At 38.9% G+C, this 14,869-nt stretch overlaps 1 protein-coding gene across 18 annotated transcripts in view; it reads right to left on the bottom strand.

Moving 5' to 3' along the window:
• The window catches only part of RIMS1 (regulating synaptic membrane exocytosis 1), a 146,135-nt gene that overhangs the window by 106,109 nt on the left and 25,157 nt on the right, over positions 1-14,869 (bottom strand). For 8 of the 18 annotated variants that reach the window (XM_044421656.1, XM_044421661.1, XM_044421662.1 and 5 more), the window contains 2 exons: positions 13,567-13,629; positions 10,811-10,900 (listed from right to left, as the gene is read on the bottom strand). The exons of 5 other annotated variants lie outside the window; for them this stretch is intronic. In XM_044421656.1, the coding sequence (XP_044277591.1) occupies positions 10,811-10,900; positions 13,567-13,629 (153 nt within the window). Of the gene's footprint in view, positions 1-855; positions 940-10,810; positions 10,901-12,040; positions 12,119-13,566; positions 13,630-14,869 lie in introns of all 18 variants that reach the window. 5 more of the 18 variants (XM_044421657.1, XM_044421663.1, XM_044421660.1 and 2 more) reach the window with 4 other exon arrangements.

Below are 14,869 nucleotides of genomic sequence, written 5' to 3'. Positions count from 1 at the left end.
TTTCTTTCTTTCTTTCTTTCTTTCTTTCTTTCTTTCTTTCTTTCTTTTTTTAGTGAACCCTACTTGTATAGAAAGCCTGCCTCCAGGAAGATTAAATATTTAATGACATGACATGTGTCAGTCATGTACTGAACTACTTGTATTATTTCAAAAGTTGCCTGTAAGGACACAATACAGGCCATAATCCGGTTTGATGTTAGGTTTAAGCCCAATGAGTTACTGAGTTGAAGCCTACTTTACTCTCCTGCATTGTGACTTGCAGTAGGTGCTCTGAAAAGAAACAGGGTGAATTACACATCTTGTGCAAGGCTTACTTCACAAGGCTTGCTCTCCAGAAAGCAGGGCTTACTCTCTAGAAAGCATATTTCACTTTGCAGCTGTAAACACATTATAAAGCACCAAATTTAAGTCAGTATCCAAGTAGTCATCCTCTTGTGGCAGAGTAAAAGGGAGGCGTTATGCTATATAGATTCCTTGTTACTGCCAAGACCAAACATAAAGGAGAAAACTTTTGCTGCATCACAGAACCCAAATAGCGCCTTGTCTCAGCTCCAGCCTCCAAGTCTCTAGGGCTGCTGTAAGTTTAATGATCCTATCAGCTGGAGATCCCAATGTCTTGCAACGCCTCTCCTTCTTGATATACTTTAATATAGGTGGATATGCGGAAGGGACACCTATATACTCCGCCTCTCTCTGCCCAGTGGTCAGTCTCACTGTGCAAACATCACAGGTGCTTTATAATCATTTCGTAATCATCAAAAGGAATTCCTGAAAATGAAAGTTTAAATACATGCCTTTCAAAATGTGCTTAAGATTCATCAAGTCTCTTCTCAGTTAGGAGGAGCTAGGTAGTACCTGTCATCCTCCGAAGATGCATGCTGGATATGAATCCGGGGACTAGTGGGTCGTCTCCTATCTAGTGAAGGGGACCATCTATCTCTGTTTGGTCACCCAACAAAATAGGAAGAAAACAGAACATTTAGTGTAAGGTTATAAACATTAGTTTTTTTTTCTTGTGGTGAAGGAACTGAAAAGTACCGCAAAAAGCCAATGTTCACTTTTGCTAATTTTTTAAAATTTGGATTTCCTTTGCTGATATACATGCACTGAAGCACTATTGTGCTTTATAAGGTGATACATTCAAGTTTCTTAGAATCAGGAAACAACCGAGGTAACTAGCAATGAGAATGATTGCTTCCGTGTATCAAAAATCAATGCATTTTAAAGTCCAGCATGAATTCTTTCTGAACTTTCAATTTGTTTTGGTTCAAATTTGAAAGGGTGCTCTTTAAATCTTTGATTAGCTGCAGGATCCCTCTCCCCACACTCTTTTTTAAAAATTAGTCAGCTGAATAAGCCTGAATAACATCTTGGTGTGACATTTTAGCACCATGTTACATTGCTAAATACAGAATATAGCTCCTAAATAGTAAATGTTCTCCAGAGCCTATGGCCATAGTGCACAAGCAGTTACCTCTTATTCTGAGTTTCACATGGTTCATCCAAACAAGCCCACCTCTAACCTAGTACATTCCAAATGTTTTAGACTAGGCACTCAGCATCTGTAATCATTGCCCATGATGACTGAGGATGATGAGAACTGTAGTCTAAATCAGCCTTCCCCAACCTGGTGGTGTTCAGAGACATTTTGACTGCAACTCCCAGAATTCCCATCCAGCAGGGTCATTGACTGGGAATTCTGGGAGTTGCAGTCCAAAAATGCCTGGAAGGCTGGTCTAAATCACCTGTAGTACACCAGGCTGAAGAATGTTGGTTTCGACTGCCTTGCCCATCGTGACTAAAAGCAGTTCTCCAGGGGCTTATCAGAGCTCTCTTTCTGATGAGACCCTTTACACAAGTTACAGCAAGCTTACACTATTCCCTTACACAATGCTTCTTCTCCATGATTATTTCCAGTCTGACCAACATCTGCTATTTTTCTGGGCTTTAGAGGATTCCCCTCTATTACCAGTAAACTGTTCTTTCCTCTCTATTTGTCTCAGCAGATATGTCTCGGTAAATAATTTCTGCAATCCTTACATTGTCTCAGCCTCCTCACTTAAGCGTCTTGCACTCTTCTTCTTGTATACAACCTATTTTCCTATCTGTGTCATTGGTAATTACAGATACCCCACCCCTGATTGGTGGCAATCAGGAGATATCAGAACTGAGACTTAAATAGGCTGATTATAAGTAGACATAAGTTGCATTAATTACAGTGTTTGTGACATTGGCTCTGGGGCACTGAAGCCTCTTTTTTCACTTTCCTTCCCCTACGATTTTTTTAAATAAACCCCAGTGTTTAGAAAGTTTGTGTGCTTATTGTTCCTTGCATAGCAAATGCAGGAACCAATAAACAGAAATTTCACTGGGGCAGGATGAGTGCAACCTTCAGGCACAGGGGTTTGCAGTCAGAAGGCAGCATGGCTGCTGTCATTGTGGAGACTGCTGAACTTCTTGCTCCTTTGCTCCTGTTCACATGGTCAACAGGTTTATGGTGCTTACGGTGGCATTCACATGGGGAGTTCGTAAGGAGAACGAAGCACACAATCTGCCATTACAAGCAGCGGAATTCCATGGCTAATGAGATGCACCCCACCATTGCCAGTTTTTGTCATGTAAAATAGCCAGGGCTAATACAGTCTGGGTCAGTTGTTTCCAAAATAATTTTCAAAAGATGTAGCTTGACAACAGAATACTGGCAAATAGTACAATCTTCCATAACATTTCCTAGAAGTGTCTTGTTTTATTTTGCTTTGCTGAGGACATTGTGGCTGTATCATATGCTAATATTTCATAAGTCTATTTACTATATTTAGTGTGTGTGTGTGTGTGTTTCTCTCCCTGACCCCAAAGTGTGGAACCTTGATATTTATTTAACTCATTTTTTTAAAAAAAATGAGGGCAATTCTAATGAGTATCTCAGTGACCTTGTATGGTAGGCAGGGCTAAGACAGTGGTGTATTCAAGGTCACTCAGAGAAATTCATGGCACAGCAAGGACTGGAATCTAACATTCAAATGCTAAGTATGCTGACTAGGATGGAAACCCGTTGAACACAATAAAATAGGCACATGCCAGTGCTGGTCAGAACCAGTACTGTACTGACTGCCTTCATTTCTCTGTATGTTCCTCCATATAGGGCAGAGAGAAAAATCTAGCTGAACTGGGGGGCCAATCTGGCTTTCTGCAGTTCTCCAGAAGGCTCTGCTTCCCTTTCCTGCTCCCACCATAGTTCCCCCAATCACAATTGTTATACTTGGTAGTTTCCCTGTCTACGTGCTATTCTCCCTCCACCACACACACACCATTCTAAGAGGTTGAAATTCATCTCTTTGTGACTGGCAGTAAGAAGTTGAGGCTAAAATATGCTGCTACTGTGGCTCCACTCCTCAGTCTTCTGCCCTGCCCACTGGAGTTCAGCACCTGAAACATTCTCTGGAATGGAATTCAGTTCTCAAGCTGAAAGAGGATCAGCTCCCCTGCTCTAGGATATATCAGTAAGTATTCAGGGGTGTGTTTATGACAAGCTATTTCCCCCTTTTATATGTGGAATCTTGATTGTCAACAAGCTTTAGACTTAGAATAAGCTGTTGTCAAAAAGAACAAAACACTAATGCTATTATAATGATACTCTGTTAGCAGTGTAGCATTTTAAGCAAATTATTTGCAATCGCAGTTGTACTTTTTGATGTACTTTTCAGTTCATGGGATTAAAATCTTTTTTAACATGGGGTACAAGCAAACTACTTCAGGGGGAATTAGCACTGAAGCATATTAGTAAAATAGCTTAGGTATCTTTAAAGGCTGTTAGTGAGTAGCTGCTATTTCTGTCTAAGCCAAATGATAAAGAAAACAAATTGCTATCGAGGCACCAGTGCACCCAAAGCCCTTAATATGCTGATATCCTGTATAAACATTTAAAATAATGTAAATACAATTTAATTAACTGCAAACATGCACTGTAACATTTGAAGACATGATCTCAGACAATATGTTTTAATGAAGTGAAACATACTGTGCAGAATTAAAATTTAGAACAGCATGCAACAGACTAGTTTTTCTGGTTGATTAGAAGACTGGACTAAAAATAATGAATCATAGCACCATGCATAACTAGCATATGCATCTGCTATAGAAACTGCATCCAGTGTTAGAAGTCATGTTCAGACAAAAGTTTCCAGTATATCACATGCAGTAAAGGCAACGGAACCATTTCTGGATCCATCAAAAAGATCTACACAATGTGAGCAGTCATATTGCGGAAGTGATTCCCAGGAACTGATGCTGCTCTACAGAGGTTCAAGGTGCAGCTTCTGTAGTTCCACAAAATCCATGAGGCTTTGGGGTACCCTTTGGTTTGGAACAGTCTTTTCCAGGAGGGCCAGGTGTACACATTAGACTCACCAGTACATAGTCACCAAGGTTACAAGCAGATTATAACCAACAAAGAGCATAAAGAATTAGAATAAATTTTGCTATCACTTATTGAAAAATACTGATTCCCTTTTTTTGAACATCTGGGATATTCTGAGGTAAAGCCATCAAGTTCTGGAATTCAGGTAAGGGATACAAGTGCAAGAACAGGAAGCAACAAAGCCAATTTATGTTTTTTTTCAATGCACACTTACGTAAGTTTTTGAAAGAGTAAACCTAAAATAGACCAGCACATGTCTAGAAACACATCCCTGATACAGTACACTCATTAGAGAGTCAGGATTGGATTTTTTTGGTCACCACTGAGTGTACATTTCTCAGCAAACCAGACTTGGATGTCATGTAATGGGTAGAATAGCTCTAGAAGCCAACCCAACATTATTAGAAAAGCTTCCTCAGATGAAGATGGGACTCACTTATATTTACCGTGCAGGTGCTACTTAATAATGTTATATACAAAGATAAAAAGTGCAGAATAATGCTGTTCTGAAGTTCACAATAACTTGGAAAGCAAATTTACCTTGCCTTTAATGTGCACATGCTATCAGGAATGAAACATAATTTCCCAGAGAAGTGTTTTGATAGCTCAAATTGTAAAATTGAAATCAGCAGAATGAATGTTCAGTTTCAAGTCTCCCCGTATGTCCAGTCTAAGTCTGGAACATTATTTTCAACTCCATTGCAGTGATTATTAGCACTGTAGCAAAATACTCTAACTTGTACCTCACACACAAGTGTTTCTGAGAAAAACTGAGGGGTGAAGGAAGCAGACGAGAATCAGCTACTATATTTTAACCATTATATTGTATGCCCATTTCTTTTCATACTAAGAGCATTGAATCCAAACTGACTACTAAGGCTTGCTTAACATATGCTAAAAATCAAGAAAACAGTGAAGAGAAGGAAGGTTTGGAAGGCCGTGCAAAAAGGTGTCTGCAAGAAGTAAGATCATTTGGACTGTGGAAGCTTTCCAGTGGTTAGTCAGACATGCCCTGGGACTGCACATCTCATTCTCACACTACTTTATGCTGGCCTCCCTGCCATGAGTGTGTGTTGGAGAGTTTACTTAGCCCTGTCCAAGGTGTGATTCATATATAGGGCTTGGAACAGCCAAGTAGATGAAAAGTTGAGGGGTGGTTAACAAATGCAAGGCAGTGTGATCACTCATTAGTTCTGATTCAGTTCTCAAAAATGATCTACCATTTTCCAGTTGTACTTGTTGAGGAAAGTTTGTCCATCACCAGTGCAGGATGTGGTGCCCTTTCTCCTGACAAGGTGGGAAGCTGAAAGCACATCTGTAGCAACTGAACTTTAAGATCAGTGCCTGAGAAGATAGGGTACAAGACAGAACTCCAAATGTTTCGTACTTCAGCTCCCAGAAGTCCCTGCTAACATGACCAGTGATCAGAACTGCTGTGAGTTGAAAGCCAAAACATCTAGAAAGGTACTTTCTGTCTACCATTGTGTTAAGGTCACCAGGACAGGCTCTTCTCCAGGTACCCTGACTATATTAGTAGTAGTAGTAGTAGTATATTGTGCTTATATCCCACATTTCTCTCTCTTGTAAGGAATCCAAAGTGCCTTACAAGGTTTTCCTCTCCATTATATTTTGTGAGGTAGATTATATAGAATCTATATATGGTCCAAAGTCACTCAGTGAACCTCATGGCTGAGAGGTGATTAGAACCCAGATTTCCCAAGTATCAGTCCAACACTTTAGTTGCTACACAACACTGGCTCATTTGCGTTGATAAGGGTTGGAATTACTCTCTTGCGGAATTCCAATTATCGAATATACCCTTTTCATGTAGGTGTGACTGGCACTGATATTGAAATCTTTCTGGAACCAGCTGAAAACTCTTTTTGTTTTCCCAGACATTTTAAATGGTTGATTTGATCTGTTTGCTTACTGTATTTGCCAGCTTCCTTGGTTATGCTATGCTCATGTTATTTTATTATTTTTATTAAAATTATAAGATGCTTTTTTATAGTATTCTTTGACACTGCCCAGATGCTCACAAAATTGAAGGGAATTTAAATTATCTTTTAACAGTTTCCAATATTATTTCTAAAAACCAATCTTCATGCTGAAGCTTTCTTACCACAGAGAATTAATACACTGTCATCTAGATTTCCATGCCTACTGCAACAGGAACAATGCATTTATTTACGCATTGTTTGTTGTAAAAGCATCCGTTCACTGTGTTCAGCCAAATGCTGACTGTTATCTGCAGTGACCCATTGCCATATAAGGTAACAGATGGAGGCCTTTCATGGGCTGCCCTTAACAGGAAGACAAGGCTCCCTGCCAGAGCCATCATTCCACATGGGAATATATGGACACAACTTTGCTAAATGGAAACTGTGTGCCGTTTCTGTGCCATAGACTCATACAGACCAATAAAGCTTTGAAGTTTGGATTTAAATACTGTAATAAAATTATATATAATATTTTGCAGCCAGGCTGAAGCATCTGCACTGATGCTATGGACCACTCTGATCTATGACAACAGCTGATTCGACTTGCCAAATGTCAAGCCAAATAGTGAACATGGTTTAAGGACCAGTGCTGCCTCCAAAATATATCGCACACATATCAAATGCTGTTGTCAGCTCATGTAATTCTATTCATCAGGCAAGCAGAACTGTTTTGAATTATACAAACTACTTCCTGGAAAAAACCCTGCAGCACAATTCCCCCACTCTTAAAGATGTGTTTATGTACTGTCGCTTTGAAGGAGACATATCATCAAACAAGGCAGCTCCCTTCTTTGCAATCTTCTTTACAGAGAGACATCATTGTGCAGGCAGTGGCAAGAGACTAACAAAATAACTATGGCCCAGTTCAGTGGCTTACCTGGGAACAGCACAGTGTCATATACATCTACTCCTGTCATTCAATGGGACTTGGCCCTAGGAACAGGATTACACTCCAGTCATGGAGGAGCACACCACACACATGCCATTACATGGGATAGCAAGTAGTCAGTTGAATGACCCATATGTGCAAGATCCTGATTTCTATTATCCTTTCTCTCCCACTGCATTTTTTTAAAAGTGAAACACTACATCTGCATGCCAGGGCTCTGTGTGGATTACCTGCATCACATGTTACAATATGTGAGGAATGGATGTAGGTCGAGTGTGCCTACTCCTTCTCCAAGAAGACTGCCACCAGGTAGACTGGGTATGCATCTAAACTAAGTCTACAAGTTAGGTAGGAATCCATCTCAGCAGTTAAATAACTTGCAGCCACATTCAAAAAATTAATATCAAGAAAAGTGAAAACATTCCCTCTATGGGAAATGGGCCATGAATGATATCTTCTATCAGAGGTGTTTGATTACACCAGAGGCTTCTGATAACTAGGCCTAGAGATCAGGCATTACAGCTGTCTTTTGAACAATACTGTGTTTCCCCATGTTTGCCAATTGAAGGGCATATTTAGTTTATTCTTCCTCATGTTATAAGTACATCCAGGGTATTTCTAGATGGGCTTCCTAAGTCTCAGTATAGTGGTATAAGTGATCAGGAGGTCTTATTGAGAACACAGTCCCTTTTATTATGGCAAATTTCCATATTATGGCAAAATCTGCCCTTTTATTATGGCAAATTTCCACAGCTCATTTAGGTTGCTTAAGAGTTTGCCACTGGGTCCAACTTAAATGAGAAACCTAGAAAAATCATGCGTGGTAAAGCCCAGCCATAGACATCATTGAGCTGACACACTAAAGCAGCTCTTTATATACTGAGTTTAGACAACATGGTAAGCCACACTCAAGTCATACACACTCAGTATGGGTTGAGTGTGGGTTGTTGTTGAACAGTGGGTTGTCATGTTGCTCAACCCAGCTAAGATGGCAAACTGTGATGAATCAGCTTTAATTCACAGCCCAACAGCAAACCATGCATTTATAATTAACAAGCTATGGCTTGTTAGTGCAGCAGGATTCAGACAACAGAATAACCCACAGTTCAACAACAACTCATAGTTCCATAACTCATACTCAACCTGTTTCATCCCTAGAGTATGGCTTACCATGTTGTCTGAACTGAGTCACTGAGTCTCAACTCACCACAAATAACTGCAAACTAAAGCTAGCCATGCTAATCTCTAATTTCCTTTCACATGCATATAGAGCAAAACATGCTCTTTCTCTCTGTTCAGCCCTTTCCAGATCACATCAAAATTACAAGTCTGTGAGACACTTGCTGAGGTATGTGAGACAAAGAGACACAAAAAGCAGAGCGATGCTTGCAGGAAACTCTTATGCCCCAGTCTCATGAGAGGGTCTTTGATCTAGAGGCTAGCATCATAGGAAAAGCTAAGACAAATGCTACAGGTTCTTCCTCAGCCTGCACTTCCCAGGCCACCAGAACAAGTAGTGCTTGTGAAAAGGAATCCCTTATCTCATGGTTTCACAGCTGAGAAGTGAATTAAGGGGAGGAGAGAATATTCCTGGCTCATAGTTCTAGCTCCAAATCAGCCTTCTGCAGTATGGCACCATTCAGCTGCTTTGGAGGCCAAGTTCCCTCTTCACTGAACTTGCTGCTGGCTGGGACTGAAAGGAGATGTCACCCCAAATATCTGGTGGTCATCATGTTGAGGAAGGCTACACTACACTGGCATTCATTCATGGCAACCATGAGTCAACATGTCTGTTTTCAATATGATTGGATATACCAATATATCTTTTGTAGTTGCTGTAAGAAACAAAAGTAATTTTTCAGGCCTCAAAATAGATGTGGATGAATTATCAATATTCTGTTGCCCTGGTTTCAAACACCAACTGGGTTCTTGCCAGTGGCTCTGGTAGATGCTGACATTGTGAAACAGACCTTCAAAGAGCAAAGCTCCAGGGTCTTTAATAACTTCAACTACAAGAATCTAATTCCCTTCTCATGCATTTAATTATAGCACGTCCATTCTTAGCAAAAACAATACTATTCCTTTCTTTGCTCTGAAGCAACCTAGGTATCAGTACTTTTGTTGGCCATCTTGCTACTGTCATTCTTCTAAAAATAGCAAGTGGGATTACACTTACAGCCCAGCTCTTTAACCCTTTCTACAGGAGACATTTATTGTGTGTGAGTCTGCCCTCACAGTAGTTTGCGAGTGCTTCATCATCCACTATTTTGTTGTTTGTTTTGTTTTGTTTTGTTTTTATTAATTTGAGGAAAGTTGGATTTTACATGAATGGTGGCATGAAACCCCAGCGTATTTGTTCTGCTTCTATGCCACAGTGTTTCCTAGTCATTATGCAATGGACCATATAGAAAGGCAAAGAAAAGAAAAGCCTGGTATAAAACATGTGTAAAGGAGCTGATCTTTATTCAGAAATGGGAAGCAGAAGCCTTGGTAAAGAGATGGGTTAAAAACATCATGTAGAAAACCCCAACCTGGTTTATGGATGGTTTCCAGGCAGTCTCCCATCTGTGCAGTTCGCAAGGCTGAGATTCAGCAGGAGAAGCACATCATGCATTTTAAGACCTTTCCTTATACATAAATACACTGTTCTAACTCTTAACCTTCAGAGACTCAAGAAAATGTTAGGAAATTCAAGACATTGACCATTTCCATATAAAATCATGATAGCAGCTAACTATAAGTCTGCTGATGGTGTTTAAGTACAAACATTACAAAGTTTCTGTAAACTGCTTTTAGGAAGGCTGCTGGGAAAAGAATGTGTTCAAACATTTCACAGTGAGCCTTAAAAAAAAAAGCAACTGGGAAACATAATGACAAATTATGAGTTTAATCTAGCAGCAACTAGATTATGCCAATCAGTACTTGATAGAGGATGCCACACCCCACTCCCATTCCAGAATGCAAATCAGCAAAGTCCCAGCCAAAGAACAGGCAGGGATTCCAAGGAAAAGGTAATGTTTGGGGGATCTTAAGAACTATTATTTATATATCATTTCGAGCAAGTAAAAACAAGAGAGTTGTGTGGCACCTTAAAGACAAACAAATTTATTGTTACATAAGCATTTCAGGGCCCAGAGCCCACTCTGTCAGATGGAGAAACAGTGAAGTGGTGCTCAGTAAAACTATCTCAATTAACACCGACATGTTATCAGCATACTGAGGACTTTTGCAAACAATGGCATTGGCTTGAACTCGAAAGAAAGTGAGACAGAGACAAAGAGACAATGAGAGAAAACATGGGAGAAGCCAGAAGCTGTCATAAGAAGCATCAACCTACAGGAAGCATGATATTTATGGATATAAACTCGAATCATGGCTACCAATATCAAAGCCAATATGAGTAATACAGGTGGATATGAATATAAGACTGGTATGAAAAAGCTAACAAACTGATACAGACCACCAGCACAGATGACAAGAAATTGAGAAGTCTTTATTTTATACCTTTCTTGTTCTGGTGAATGCAAACTAGAATCAGGCCTCAAGCAGGTGGTACTAGCACTCCTAGCCCTGTCAAGCGAGGGCTGCAGTTCACTAGTGCCAGTGCATTGCATCCAATGGAAGAAGAAGAAGACAAACAAAAAGAAAACAAAGAAAGGAATACAATGTTAGATATTAAATCATAAAGTAATGTTCCTTTTACACAAGATGTTAAGTCACAATGGTCTAATAAATATATAATGGAACTAGCTGGATGAAAAATGCCAAGGTTTGTTTTTGCTTTTTAAATAAAGGAGAAAGAAAATGTTGGATTTGATTGCATAAAGGAGCAAGGGTATCTAAGGCTGCAATCTAGATCCATGAAGTCAATCCAGTTGGCTTTCATAGGCAAGATTGCACCTTAACAGTGGAAAAAGAGATTGGCCGATACCAACTTAAGAAAACAATGGAAAAAGAAATACTCAAACAATCTTTCTATAACTTTTATTTCTTCCCAGAAGTCTTTCAACACAAAATGATGAAATACAATTGCTCTGAAGTAAAAGAAATACTTTACAATGAGGTAAATTTATTATACTAAACTAACAGACATTGAAAAACATACTTTAACTAAAATCTTACCTAACCAATAGTCCATCTGTAAATCTTGGTATTCGTGAGTTAAGGCAATTGTGAAGAAGTGAAATATCCTGACTAAGCACTGATTTGGCCTTAATACATGCAGGCAGGGTTGAGCTTCACAAAGCAAAATAATCAATAAAAAGAAATAAATGTAAATTTCAAAAAGAGGGCAAATCACACTAAAAAGAAAGAAAGATAATGTGTGATGGCAAATAAATACATAATGGAACGTTTAATACTGTTTAATTATCACTGACTCTGGACATACATTTGGAATATCAACATTAACTTATACATGTTTATTTAGAAGTCCCACTGTGTTCAGTATGGCTTGCACCCTTGTAGAGTGAAGCCTCTAGTTCCTTTCATTTCTGAGCTGAATATGGGGCCTCTAAGCTGTACTGGAGATGATAATATAATGACACTTTGATGGAGTTACAGTGTAATTAAAATGCATTTATGGTGTACTGCTTGGTAGAGGATTTCTTATCCAAGACAATAAGAAGCTATATATAGATTGACTGAATTATCTCAGCTATTTTATTTTCCTGGAATGTCTATCTTCCAAATAGGTATGCGAGTCCTTTAATCTTGCATCAACAGATTTCTTACCTGTAAATATTCCAGTAAGTGCCATTCTCTAATAAAGGCATCTTGGGCGGTAGTGTTTTATAATGCCTAACAGAATTTCTTGGATGTGGCATAAAATTAGGAGGGGAAAAGATCCATGCAGGGAAAAAAATAGACAAGAACAGATGAAGAAGTGCTTAATGGAAAACTTATAATATAGCAAAAATGTTGATAAAAGCATTAGCAGTCTTTTTTAGTGCTAAGAAGGACACCAAGGATCATTTTAGTAATGTTTAAATTCTATAGAATCTATACTGAAAAAGAGAGAGGTTGTAAAGCAGCAGCCATAGTCAGCTGTGTCATAGCATAGCTCCAATGTTAGTCTCTCCAGACTGGAAATGATTTGGTTTCTGGGGCTGACATTAGGCAAAGTGATGCAATTTCCTAAGGCAGCTAATTGGAGATGATGATGATGGTCATGATTATTATTTTTATTAACTGTAAGGGAGAAGTGCATATAAGTTTTTCTGCCTTAGGAGCCAAAATGCAATTGGTCCATGGCCAGTCTCATAATAAAGCATCTTGATAGGACAGGGGTGTGGATGTCATTTGCTGTTCCACCAAATCGTACTTTATATCTTGGCTAAGATCCAACGGGCCACTTTAGGTGTGTCAGGCAAGATTTCCCCCCTCCCACCCTTTGACTATAATGCACCTGTGTCATATCAAAAACCAGCTTTTTGAAAGTCTCCTGCATTTCAAAAGTGGTTTGTTATGGACTATTTTTGTGGGAGGGGTGGGGAGAAGATTGTTATTTATGAAACAACCCTCGCGTCATGGGTACTTGAACTGTCTGTGCCATATTTAAAGGAGTTCTTTAAAGCTGAAAGGAAGTTGGAGGCTAGATGCTCCAGTACAGAGTCTTGTGTAAACCTACATGAATTTGCTGCCAGAACTAACTACTTTCAGGTAGTTTGTACCTTCTGCTAAAACAAGAGCGAAAGCCCTTGCTGGTTATGTGCATGCACTGGAGCTCCCATGCTCACAAAGACTTTTAGTACACAGGCATTCAATTTAGCAATTTAATGATTAGTATGTAAAAAACATAAAGCCAAATATTAAAATAGAAATTAAAAAAGAGAAAATAAACACAACATAAAATAATGATCCTGCCATTCATTGGAAGGCCAATAATAACATTACTTGAATTATTTAATTTCAGTGTGTGCGAATGTTTCACTGCTAGACATTAAACTCACCCATAACAGAATCCTTACACTTTCAGCCACTGTAAGATACAGGACTATAAATGGAATCTATATGTATAGATGTGGCTGCATTCAGCTACCTGGAGTCCTGTCCACAGAAGCTTGTATACAAGCAAAAATGCTAAAGTGATTAAACTACTACACCATAGTATTTCACCTGCAGTGCTGCTTATGCTGAACTGTAAGCATGCTACAGCAGAGGACTGAAGGAAACAAAATGGCTTGTAAAAGAAAAGAAAAACAAACACATACACCAGAACTATCCATAAGCAATCTTAGTTACCAAATGCCTGTATTTACCTGGTGGTATGTAGGCACTCTGCACTTCTTCCTCGTTTTGCCCTGGGCAGCATAAGAAGCTCACTGCACAGACAGGATGGACGATGAATGAAACAGATATAAATATGAAGCATTAAGTGGCATGAATTATGCCATGATATGCAAATGAAAACATAAAATAAACCAGAAAGCTCGAACTGAGATAGTTACCTTGATAGGAGTTAAAGAAAGACATATTATAATACGCCTTTTAAATGTAAGCAAAAGACTTTTTGGGCAATATTTTAAAACTGAAGTCTTAGATCCTTTAGTCAGGCCAATTAAATTCCATTAACTTCAATAAGGTTTTAAGCAGTCTAAATTTACACAGGTTAGCATTCTCTCATCCAGAATGATCTTCAGAGTTTTGCTTCTCGATTTACAGTGGATAGGCTTCTGTGTTATTATTCATTTGTAAACGCTAAAGTAAGCACTTCATTACAATACAGTAATATGCTTTAAGAAGCAATGATAAAAGAAAAGGATGTTTCTCTTCCAAGCCAGAGAAGAGACTGCAGAAGTTCAGAGATTGCTGCAACTGGTCTGCCTGCATTACAGTGAATTTCCTTTTATCTACTTATGGTGGGGATTGCTCATTCCCCTTATTGTTAGTAAAATATGTTATCTTTTTAAGAAGTCATCAAACATTTTATCTTCTTAATCCACATTTCCGCATACCTGTCTTTCTGTATTGGAAGAAGCTATAGCAGCCTTCCCAACCAGGAACCTTCCTGATGCACTGAACTATAATTCCAAGCATGGCTAAAGATGGGAGTTGTAGCCCAATATGAGTGGAGCAAAGCTGACCCATACATTACAGGAAGCAATGAAGCAGCACAAACAAAAGTGGCTGCTGAATGTGACCTGGGTCTCAGCAAAATCTCTAATTCAAAAATTGGATGTGTATGCCTGTACCCTCCACAACACAAATCTCTAGGATTGATTTCCAAGGTCACCAACATAAAGCTTACAAATTGTTTATGAAGATGTGCCATTTCAAAAGAACCTATGAAATGTGCCATTTCAAAAGAATCTATGAAATAACTATGGTAACAGAGAGAGAAAAGTTTAAATATTATCCAAAGCAGTAAATAAATTATCTGTCTGCTGTCATATTGCCATGAGCATACATTTCATTGTAGATTTTATCAGCAACATCACAGGAAATAATTACATATAAACAAACAGAGAAGAAATGAGCCATAACTTGTAATCCATACAGCTAACTTCAAGAATGTTGTCCAAAAGAGTTCTTCTAATGTTAGCAGGATAAACAAGTCTTACT

Source organism: Varanus komodoensis, unplaced genomic scaffold, assembly GCF_004798865.1.
Source record: "Varanus komodoensis strain SLA01 unplaced genomic scaffold, ASM479886v1 scaffold12, whole genome shotgun sequence".
Taxonomy (NCBI): Eukaryota; Metazoa; Chordata; class Lepidosauria; order Squamata; family Varanidae; genus Varanus; species Varanus komodoensis.
This window is presented reverse-complemented; position numbering and strand designations above follow the sequence as displayed.